Here is a 12,476-nt window from a genome sequence, read left to right on the forward strand (position 1 = left end):
GAGGAACTCAAAAAGGCCAAATGGTGTGATGACCGCTGTTTTGGGGACGTCTTGAGGGTGCACAGGAACTTGGTGATATCCACGGACGAGATCTACTTTGGAAAATACTGAGTTGCCCGCCAGATGGGCTGAAAAATCTTGTATATGCGGTATTGGATACCTATCCGGCATAGTGGCTTCGTTAAGGCGTCTGTAATCCCCGCAAGGCCTCCATCCGCCACCTGGTTTAGGTACAATGTGTAGTGGGGAGGACCAAGGACTATCGGGGCGTCGGACAATCCCAAGGCGCTCCATGGTCTGAAACTCCGCCTTTGCAGCTGCAAGCTTTCCGGGTTCCAATCTTCGTGCCCGAGCGTAAACAGGCGATCCCGTCGTGGTGATGTGATGCGCCACACCGTGCCTCGCGACTGCTGCCGAAAATGTAGGCCTGGTGAGCTCCGGGAACTCGCCGAGTAGGCGCATAAACCCTTCCTGCGATGGAACCGCACAGGCGACCGACCAGGAGACAGCGGTGCTGCGGTGGCAAGGCACCACGTGGAAAGTGGACGCATTAATGAGTCGACAATGTCGAACATCGACCAGAAAGCCATTGGCACAGAGAAAATCAGCCCCCAGGATGGCCTGTGATACTTTAGTCATTATAAACTCCCACACAAAACGCTGACCTCCGAGAGTTAAATTAACTGTCCGTTTACCGAATGAGTGAATGGCCGCTCCATTGGCTGCCTCGAGGGAAGGACCGTGACCGCCGGATTGCAGATCCAGCTTTGAAACTGGCAAAATACTGCACTGAGAACCAGTGTCACACAGGAATCGTCACCCTGTCATGGAATCCGTAATGTAGAGGAGTTTTCCCGCTGAACCGACTGCCATGGTGAACTGGGTGTGTTTTTCAGACCCTGTCGTACTCATCGTAGCTCGCGGGCCTGCTGGAGATTTTTTTTCAGTGAAACTGCAGGGAGGACGGCAGCGTCGAGCCTTGGCGCCAAAACGGGCGTGGTACATACACCAGCCTGCTGAAGGAGGGCTGGACTTCGCTCGCATAGGGGAAAGGCGCCTCGTGGCTGCACAACTCTGCTGTGTGACTGTAAAAATCTTGTCTGCCTCCGCAGCGAGCTCGGCACAGTCCGTAATCGCAGAACTGGCCAAGGCTGCCTGAACTGGTTCAGGTAGCTGGCAGAGGAAGAGTTCTCGAAACAAAAAACATTGAGGCTCCGAACCCAAAGGCGTGAGTATTATATCCGTGAATGATTGAGACACGGACAGCAGGAGTTGAACAAAACAAGTCTTTACTGAATGAAGTCAATCGGGAAACTGAAACTACAGAGGCTCACTAGCGCCTTTTATATAGGGGTGGTCACTGCCGGTACTACAGTCTGAGACCAGTTATTCTCTTAAAGGTACATACACAATTCCTCCCCTTTTAGATAAACAGTACATAACATTCATTTAACAACTAAATGATAACTAATTACAATCACAATTACGGTTGCTAGATACATTGGTTAAGTTTAAGCAATTATAAGTTCAGTCTTTGAGGAGGCTTCCTGATTCTGTCTGGATAACGCCTCTTTGGGGTATCAGGTTCTTCTGGCAAGGTTGAGTCGGGATTAATGTCGTTGTTTGGTTCATCTGCTTCCAATATCACCAATTCTGCGGTAGCTGCAATTGGTACGTCGATTTCATTGCCAGGTGTATCAGATCGTGGTGTGGAGTTGACGTTTTCCAGTGACTCTAGAATCTGGTCAGCATGGCGTCTTACAATGCTCTCTCCAACGTCCACGGTATACATGAGAGGTCCTTGCCGTGTACAAATAGTTCCTGGCTGCCATTTCTCAGTGCGGTAGTCCCGGGCCAAAACTGGTTGACCTATCTTAAAACTCCTGGTCGGCCTTTCATTCATATTCTGAAACTGCCTGTTCTCCACATCTCTTCTGACGTTTGGCTTAACCAAATCCAAGCGGCATCGTAGTCTTCGATTGAAGAACATCATGGCTGGAGTTTGGTTGGTAACCGCATGTGTCGCATTCCGGTTGGCAAACAAGAAGTTATCCACCTTGTGTTGTAGGGGTATATCTTCATTACACATTGCCTTGATAGCCTTCTTGAATGTTTGAACAAACCTCTCGGCCAATCCATTAGTGGCTGGATGATATAAGGCAGATGTGTAATGCTTAACACCATTGTTCTTTAAGAACCTCCGGAACTCTTCAGACACAAACTGTGGTCCATTGTCAGAGCAAATCTGTTCAGGCAGCCCATTCCTGGCGAATATGGTTCGTAAAACTGTGATAGTTTTTTCCGTGGTGGTTGAGGACATTTTTATTACCTCTGGCCACTTTGTGCATCCACCGCAATTAAAAACATCGAGTCCATGAAGGGACCAGCAAAATCAATGTGCACCCTTTGCCATGGAGATGAGGGCCACTCCCATGGATGTAGAGGAGCTTGTGGTGGGGCGTTTTGGACCTTCTGGCATCCTGCACAGCTCTTGGTCATCTCTTCGATTTCTCTATCGATTCCCGGCCACCACACAAACGCTCTGGCTAAGTTCTTCATTTTTACCCCACCCAGATGACCCTCATGAAGCTCATTGAGCACTCTATCCGTCAACTTAGGTGGAATTACTACTCTGGATCCACACATCAAGGTTCCTCTGCACACTGACAGCTGTTCTCTTCTCGGCGAGAATGCTGGCAGCAGTGGTTCGCCATGTGCTGGCCATCCCTTCACCGTTAAATCATAGACCCGTGATAGTGTCAGGTCATTCCGTGTTTCCTTTTCTATGTTTGCATTCGTCACAGGGAGACATTCGACTATGGTCGAGTGGAATAACTCCATTGGATCCACTGCAAGGTCTTCTTTCACCGTCGGCAACGGTAGGCGTGACAATCCATCAGCATTCCCATGCTGTTTAGTTCCTTTGTACTCGATGTCATATTGGTGTGCCCCTAGGAAAAGGGACCACCGCTGCAGCCGTTGCGCTGTCATTATCGGTACGCCCTTCTGAGGGTTGAAAATGGAGACAAGAGGTTGATGATCGGTTAGTAGAGTACATTTTTGACCGTGCAGGTAGTGATTGAACTTCTTCACCCCCCACACTAGGCTGAGGGCCTCTCTGTCAATCTGGGCGTAGTTACGCTCGGCAGAAGTTAACGAGCGTGACGCAAAAGCTATCTGCCTCTCTAAACCATCAAGGAATTTATGTGACAGTACCGCCCCAATGCAGTAGGGAGACGTATCACACGCCAGTCTGATCGGCAGTGCTGGGTTGTAGTGAGCCAATACTTCTCTTGAAGTGATTAAGTCCTTACTCTTCTGAAAGGCCCGCTTACAGTCATTGCTCCATTTCCATGCTACTCCCCTTCGTAGCAGGGCGTTCAGTGGGTGCAGAATTGTCGACAAATTCAGCAATAACTTATGGTAGTAATTCACCAATCCGAGGAATGACCTCAGTGCGACACATTTTCAGGCGCTGGGGCCTTAACAACCGCTTCAATTTTGTCAGGGGACTTATGTAACCCCTCTTCATCAATCACGTGGCCACAATACGATATCTGTTTCTTAAAAAACTCACACTTGGGGCGGTTGGCTCGCAGCCCATGTTCCCGTAGTCTAGTGAGCACCTGTTCCAGGTTGTTAAGGTGTTCACTGTCATCTTCACCTGTCACAAGGATGTCGTCCAAGTAACACTGAGTCCCCGGAATCCCTTGCAGGACTTGTTCCATCGCTCTTTGCCATATCGCCGGAGCCGATGCTACTCCGAATACCAATCGATGATACTGGTAAAGACCTTTGTGAATGTTTATTGTGAGATACTTCCTAGAGGATTCTTCAACCTCCATCTGCAAATATGCTTGTGCTAGGTCAATTTTTGTAAAACGCTTCCCTCCAGACAGTGAGGCGAAGATGTCTTCTATCCTTGGAAGAGGATATTGTACTGTGTGAAGGACTGGGTTCACCGTCACCTTGAAATCCCCACAGATGCGAACCTTCCTTGGCTCCTCAGACTTATTGCTTAACGTTTTCTTCATGACAGGAACGATGGGTGTCGCCCACTCGCTCCAGTCGACCTTAGACAACACGCCTGCCTTCTCCAGATTCTCCAGCTCTGCCTCGACGGCTGGGCGAATTGCATATGGTACCGGTCTTGCTTTGAAAAACTTGGGAATTGCATTCTCTTCTATTTTTATCGAGGCGGTTACGCCTTTAAGAGTGCCCAGTTCTTGTTGAAATACCTCTTTGGCGTTAGCTAAGATTGTTGACAATCGTTCAGGAGTGACGTCTTCATCTTTTTTACCGTCCACCGTCATTGCATGAATGGAGTGCCAATCTAAGCTTATCTTCCTGATCCATTCACGTCCCAATAGCGGTGGTCCACCATTTTGCAGTATGTAGAGATACAATTTCCGTATTTTCTTGCCGTTGTATTCGACAGGCACCCTTATTTTTCCTCTGGGGTATACTTTTTGCCCCGTATACGTCGTCAAGACGATGGATGTCTCTCTCAAGGGTATGTGTGAGAATAGCCACTCGTAGTCTCGTCGATTCATGACGGTTAGCGCTGATCCTGTATCCAATTCCATTTTAACTTGGGACCCTGCTATCGTGAGGGTGACCCAAATGGTTCGGTGATCCTCTTTTGCGATTACATTGTGAAGTTTGAGACAGCTTAGTCTCCTGTTCCCGGATTCACTATCGCTCATCTGGTCTTCGGAACTACTGTCCGTCATCTTTTGTACTTTCTTGTACGGTTCCTTAGTAGCCTTTTTGTTGTCGCTGGTCTTCTTCCCAGACCTGCAAACTCGTGCAATGTGTCCCATCTTTCCGCATTGCCTGCATATTTTATCCTTGGATCAGCAGTCCTTCTGGTCATGGTTAGTTCTGCCGCAGCGATAACATTTTGCAAATCCCTGTGTCATTTCGTGGGTGCCGTATTCCTGTGGCTTTTGTTGAATTTCCGCAGCTCCCCTGGCTGCTGCTTCGTCCGATACTGCCACGCTGAAAGCCTTATCTAGCGTCAGCTCTTTCTCTGACAGTAACTTCTTCTGTGTTCCTTCACTCAGGAGTCCACAGACAAATTTGTCCTGTAGGGTATCTGCCAGTCCTGCTCCGTACTGGCAGTGCTTTGATAGCTTGCGTAGTTCCATAAGGTACTCAGCATTGCTCTCATCTTTATGCTGAGTTCTCCTGTGGAATTTAAATCTTTCTGCTATCAACAGCGGTGCAGGGTTTAGGTGTTCCTGTAGGACAGCAACAATTTCGTTAAAACTCTTCGCCTTCGGTTTGGCTGGAGTAATCAGGTCCTGCAATAGGCCGTATGTTCTAGCGCCCATTAAGTTTAGCAATACCGATGCCTTTTTCTCATCGGCTATTTAATTTGCCTCGCAATATACCTCGACTCTTTCCACATACGTGGTCCTGTCCTCTATTGTATTATCAAAGGCAGTGATACAGCCAGTCTTCGGCATCTTGAAAATCTAAAATGGCGCCTCCCGCGCTTTGCCTTCTTCCCCGATTTAACAAAATGGCGCCTCCCGCGCTTTGCCTTCTTCCCCGCTGATTAAGATGGCGCCTCCCGCGCTTTGCCTTCTTTCCCGCTGTTGCTAGCGCTGCTTTCCGCGGTTTCCGTTGCAACCTGCAGCTCCTCGCGGTTTCCTGCGCGTTTAATATTTCTTTTTTTTATTATTTTCCCGTCGTGGAACAACCCTGTGGGACTCTTGCCTCCCTCTTCTCGGGTCTATACGCAGCCCGGCTTCGTAGCACCGGCCGCGCCCTGTGTGCTCCACCCTCTCTCTCTCCTCTTCCCGACAACGCTGCTCGGCCCCGTTGCAAGCCACCCGTTCGAGTTCGCGACCGCCGCAGCCCAGGAAGGATCAGTGTACTACCTGGCACCAGCCCGATTAGCTGAAGCACCGTCGACAGGAACCAGGCCCCACTTTCGACAGCTTCTCCAGCAATCTTCAACTCCGCTAACACAGGGGCGGATGCCCACGGTCGACGCCCGTTTCTACTGCTTCTTTCTTCCTTCTGGCCTCGACCTCTGCTCACTTCGCTGCAGGAATGGATCCCAGGAGGTGGTGCAGACTGTAGGTAAGTTCGTATCTGCTCGTCGCCAGTATTATGTCTGTGAATGATTGAGACACGGACAGCAGGAGTTGCACAAAACAAGTCTTTACTGAATGAAGTCAATCGGGAAACTGAAACTACAGAGGCTCACTAGCGCCTTTTATATAGGGGTGGTCACTGCCGGTACTGCAGCCTGAGACCAGTTATTCTCTTAAAGGTACATACACAACAGTGAGCATCTGGCTCATCAATTCCGATGATTTTGAGTCCCCAAGGCCGGGCATAGCAATAAGCCTGTGTGCATGCTCCGACTTACTTAAACCAAATATCTGTAGCAAACGAGTTTTTAGAGCTTCATACTTGCCCTCTGCCGGTGGATTGCCAAGGAGGCTAACGACCCGCGAGGCTGTGGCGCTGTCGAGAGCGGAGACCACGTAATAATAATGGGTCGAATCCACTGTAATCTCCCGGAGTGCGAACTGGGCTTCTGCCTGGAAAAACCATGCTGCTGGTTGCTGTTCCCAGAACTGCAGCAATTTAAGGGCGACGGCGTTCGTATTCATTATAAATATCTCAACGAAAGTTGTCCGAGATCGGGGTCACCAATCCGAATAATGAAGTTCGACTCAGTGAAACAAAGTAACAAAGTTTATTAAACAAACAACTTAACTGGCAACACTACAGGAGAAGATGTACACAGGTCTGTGCAGCCTCCCAGCACCTCAAAGACTGCTGCAAAGTACTGGAAGCTGACGTCATGACGTCATCACGTTCTCCGCGCCAACTGGTGGTCACGTGATCGGCGTCATGATGTCATCACGCGGAAATGCAAGAAAGTACATACAGTTTAAAGGTGCAGTCCACAGCTGCACTACACGGTAGTTAAAGGGATGATTACTAATTGCCCTGAGTCTCTCGGTGGCTCCGCCACACCAGCACACTTAAGGTATGCTGTCTGTCAAGCACCAGGCCAGGGGAAGGAGTGGGAGGAGCGGGCTGGTGAGGGGGTGGGGTGGGGTGGTTGATGGGCAGGAAAATTGGCTCCAAAATCTTTAAGTTATGATTAGTGCTACCCATTTACTTGGTTGAAAACTTTCTTCCAAACTGAAGGTAGTCACATTAGCTCATGGTCTTCTGTCATACAATGCTATCAGGGTCAAGGAAGGAAAAGTACCCAAATAAATATCACTGTCATCCTTTAAGTGTACATAGATGACTGTGATTTACTCTTGATGTGCTGTAGGTATTTGATGATGAAGAATTTGAAAGTCGGACACCAGAAGAATGGTTACAACTTGGCTATGAGGAAGGATCTGATATTCGGAAACCTGTCCCAGGGAAAGCTCTTCTACCCAAAGACGACAAGTTAGGACATGGTACAGTATACCAAGAATATTGCATTGGAACTAATACTGTGATTTTGAATGTCATTCTTGTTATTGTTGTAAGCTATGCACTTCTTTTGCTAGTGACAATCTTCATAATGCACAATTATATCTATTATATGTTAAAATTGCTGAGAGGGTCACAACAGTCTATTTCTAAATGCATTGAAAACTCTTATGTCAGGATCTGTCCATGGTAAAATCCATTTTAAATGCAATATTTACCTGCAGTACCTGTTGGGGTAGATTTTGACTACCGTGCAATAGTGTAAAATGGGTGATAGTGAATCGGCAGCCCATTTTATATCTCCCGATTTTTATTTCCATTGAAATTAATGGAAGAGTCATTGGGAGAGATGTAAAATGGGCTTGTGTTTCGCTATCACTCATTTAATACCATCACACAAAGTCAAGATCTACCCTGATATATCTGTAGATGGCACAGAGATGTAATAAAAATTGGATACTCAGCCAAAGTAGGAGATAGTAGGATACAATGATAAACTGCTGTCGTGCTGATGTTAGCTCCAAGCCCAATACTGTGTATTGTTTTTCTATGAATCTGCTGGGTGAGTGCACACACTATTAAAGACAACACAATTTTTATTTTCCCACATCTGCTAAAACAACCCAAATTCTCCCTCAAAATAAGGTGGGTGCTAACTTAGCAAAATTTTCCCTAAACCAACCCCCTCCCCACATAGCATTGATTTTCATTCTATGGCTCCTATCTCAGGTCTAAACAGCCACTGTCACCAGACTCCCTGAGTTATTAGTAAATTACAAGTGCTAGTCTGGATGTCAGACTGCGAGCAACCCAATTTCCAGTGAGCATGGGCACATGACCGAAAACCTTGTTACAGGCATGGTCCAAATATGGACACAAGAACTGAATTTGAGAGGTGAGGTGTGAGTGACTGCCCTCAACATCAAAACAGCATTCAACCAAGTGTAGCACCAAGGAGCCCAGTAAAACTGGTCAATGGGGATTGGAGGAAAACTCTCTAGTGGCTGAAGTCATACCTGGGGCTGGCCCCATTAGACTGTTAGGTCATAGTTACAGAGTAGTGGAAAACAGGGAGGGGCCCAAGCCTCTGTCGGGGTCCTCATGAGTCTAACGCCCGTGCTGCCAGGTACAAAGGAAGATGGTTGTGGTTATTAGAGGCCAATCATCTCAGTTCCAAGACATTGCTGCAGGAGTTCTTCAGGGCAGCATCCTAGGTCCAACTATCTTCAGCTGCTTCATCAATAACCTTCCCCCTATCATAAGGTCAAAAGTAGGGCTGTTCGCTGATAATTGCAGAGCATTCAGCTCCATTGACAATTCCTCAGATAATGAAGCAGTCCCTGCAAGTCTTTGTGGACTAGGTTGCACATTTCAGTCACAGCTTCCCTGCTGAGCTTGAACCTTCTCATGTACTGCTTCTCTGCCATGCCCAGGAGGCTGACTAGTGCAGGAGCTCCATTGGCTGTGGAGTACCTGTTGCATATCACACGCCATATAATTCCTCTAAATCCCATATCATCTTATCCTTTACCTCGTGTTCCACTGTGAAATACATACTTGTCAGGGTTGGGGAGCCACGGGGCCGTATAAATACGAGGCCGTGCTCTCCAGGCAAAGATAGGATCTGGACCCAAGTGCAGAAACCAGACAAGAGACAAATATACAGTACTTTGTTTGAACTTTACTAGATTTACACATAACCAGATTAACACAAGGGACACAGCAATATACATAAGAACTAGAGACAAGAGAACTAGAGACAAGTTACAAGACGGCTAGTCAAGATAGGAACTCCGGACAGCTTCCATGAGGAAGCCCACTTGTCTATACTGAGCTTGCAACAAGCTACCACAAGGGGCAACCGGCTTGCCGAGACACAACTCCAGACAAGCTACCCCGAGGGTAATCGGCTTATCAATGCAAGGCTCAAGACAAGATCCCAACGGCTCCCACATAGCAACACGCTAGTCCAAACAGCACCTTACCAAGACAAGCAGCTCAACAGAACAAGACTTAAATACATCTTAAATCCAGAGACAAGAACACAGACTTAGATACATAACTCGAGAGAACTAGAACACAGACTTAGATACATAGCTCGAGAGAACTAGAACACAGACTTAGATACATAGCTCAAGAGAACTATGGCAGCCAGCTTGTGAAGGCAAGCTGCCATAGAGGAAAGGCTAGTCACACAGAGAACCTAGTCAAGACGAGGAAACTCCCTGGTTCACCCTAGTGAGAACTGAGCACTGAGTGAAACAACAACAGAACTTATATACCAAGAAAACCAGGTGCCACCCATAAACAGCTAACAGGCTGATTAAAAACTAACACAGGGTTAGAAACAATTAACACCAGAGAACGAGAAACAATTAACACAGGAGACTGACAAGTGAAGGTGCCATCTAGAGGTTACAAAAAGGAACTGACTGGCACCCTCACACATACTAATGGCCGTTACACTCAGGCTCTCTGAGAAAAGTTGCCTCTGTACTATTCACTTTTGTCACTGCTGTGGTGGTACTTTGAAAACTTAAATATAGAAGCATAGAAGATAGGAGCAGGAGTAGGCCATTCGGCCCCTCGAGCCTGCTCTGCCATTTAATGAGATCATGGCTGATCATCCAAATTCAGTACCCTGTCTCTGCTTTCTCCCCATATCCCTTGATCCCTTTAGCCTTAAGAAATATATCTAACTCCTTCTTGAATATATTTAATGAATTGGCCTCAACTGCCTTCTGTGGTAGAGAATTCCACAGGTTCACCAGTCTCTGGGTGAAGAAATTCCTCCTCATCTCAGTCCTAAATGACTTACCCCTTATCCTTAGACTGTGACCCCTGGTTCTGGTCTCCCCGCCATCAGGAACATCCTTCCTGCATCTAGTCTGTCTAGTCCTGTTAGAATTTTATAAGTTTCAATGAGATCCCCTCTCATTCTTCTAAACGCTAGTGAATATAAGCTTAATCGACCCAATTTCTCTTCATACATCATTCCTGCCATCCCAGGTGTCAGTCTGGTGAATCTTCGCTGCACTCCCTCCATGGCAAGAACATCCTTCCTCAGATAAGGCGACCAAAACTGCACACAATACTCAAGGTGTGGTCTCACCAAGGCCCTGTACAACTGCAGCAAGACATCCTTGCTCCTGTACTCGAATCCTCTCGCTATGAAGGCCAACATACTATTTGCCTTCTTAACCGCCTGCTGCACCTGCATGCTTACCTTCAGCGACTGGTGCACAAGGACACCCAGGTCTCGTTGCACTTCCCCTTTTCCCAATCTATTGCCATTAAGATAATAATCTGCCTTCCTGTTTTTGCCACTAAAGTGGATAACCTCGCATTTATCCACATTATACTGCATCTGCCATGCATCTGCCCAATCACCCAACCTGTCCAAATCATACTGAAGTTTCTCTGCCTCCTCCTCACAGCACACACGCCCACCCAGCTTTGGGTCATCTGCAAACTTGGAGATATTACATCTAGTTCCCTCGTCTAGATCATTAATATATATTGTGAATAGCTGAGGTCCTAGCACCGATCCCTGTGGTACTCCACTAGTCACTGCCTGCCACTCGGAAAAAGACCCGTTTATTCCAACTCTTTGCTTCCTGTCTGCCAACTAGTTCTTTATCCAAGTCAGTACCTTACCCCCAATCCCATGTGCTTTAACTTTGCATGCTAATCTCTTATGCGGGACCTTATCGAAAGCCTTCTGAAAGTCCAAATACACCACATCCACTGGTTCTCCCTTATGTATTCTACCAATTACATCCTCAAAAAATTCCAGTAGATTAGTCAAGCACGATTTACCTTTTGTAAATCCATGTTGACCTTGTACGATCCTGTCATTGTTTTCCAAGTGCTCTGCTATTACATCTTTAATAATGGTCTATAATTCCCCGTTTTCTCTCTACCACCCTTTTTAAATACTGGGGTTACATTAGCTAAACCTCCAATCCATGGGAACTATTCCAGAGTCTATAGAATTTTGGAAGATGACCAGCAATGCAGCCACTATTTCTAGGGCCACTTCGTTAAGTACCCTAGGATGTAGATTAGGCTCTGGGGATTTATTGGCATTCAATCCTGTCAATTTCCCTAACACCATTTCCCTACAAATACTGATTTCATTCAGTTCCTCCCTCTCATTAGACCCTATGTTCCCCAACATCTCTGGGAGGTTATTTGTGTCCTCCTTAGTGAAGACAGAACCAAAATATGTATTTAATTGGTCTGCCATTTCTTTGTTCCCTATCATATATTCCCCTGATTCTGACTGCAAGGGAACTACGCTTGACTTCACCAATCATTTTCTCTTCACATATCTATAGAAGCTTTTACCATCAGTTTTTAGGTTCCCTGCAAGCTTACTCTCATACTCTATTTCCCCCCTCTTAATTAATCCCTTTGTCCTCCTTTGCTGAATCCTAAACTGCTCCGAATCCTCAAGTTTGCTGCTTTTTCTGGCCAATTTATATGTCCTCTCCTTGGATCTTATGCTATCCCTAATTTCCCTTGTTAGCCACGGTTGAGCCACCTTTTTTGTTTTATTTTTATGCCAGGCAGGGATGAACAAATTCTGTAGTTCATCCATGCGATCTTTAAATATTTGCCATTGCACCGTCAACCCTTTAAGTAACATTCCCCAATCCATCCTAGCCAACTGGGCCTCATACCATCGTAGTTTCCTTTATTTAAATTCAGGACCCTAGTCTCTGAGTCAACTACTTCACTCTCCATCTTAATGAAGAATTCTATCATATTATGATCGCTCCTCCCCAAGGGTCCTCGCACAACAAGATTGCTAATTAATCCTTTCTCATTACATAATACCCAGTCTAAGATGGCCTGATCTCTAGTTGGTTCCTCGACATATTGGTCCAGGAAACCTCCTCCACAGTATTGTTACTAATTTGGTTAGCCCAATCTATATGCAGATTAAAGTCACCCATGATAACTGCTATGCCCTTATTGCACGTGTCTCTAATTTCCCATTTAATACCATC

At 46.6% G+C, this 12,476-nt stretch overlaps 1 protein-coding gene across 1 annotated transcript in view; it reads left to right on the forward strand.

Annotated features, from left to right (window-relative positions):
* The window catches only part of dnah1 (dynein, axonemal, heavy chain 1), a 971,783-nt gene that overhangs the window by 38,518 nt on the left and 920,789 nt on the right, over positions 1–12,476 (forward strand). Inside the window, exon 6 of the mRNA XM_085999976.1 lies at positions 7,313–7,445. Within this exon, the coding sequence (XP_085856102.1) occupies positions 7,313–7,445 (133 nt within the window). The remainder of the gene's footprint in view (positions 1–7,312; positions 7,446–12,476) is intronic.

This window comes from Somniosus microcephalus, chromosome 11 (assembly GCF_052327205.1).
Source record: "Somniosus microcephalus isolate GS21.2 chromosome 11, FLI_Smic_1.0, whole genome shotgun sequence".
Classification (NCBI taxonomy): domain Eukaryota; kingdom Metazoa; phylum Chordata; class Chondrichthyes; order Squaliformes; family Somniosidae; genus Somniosus; species Somniosus microcephalus.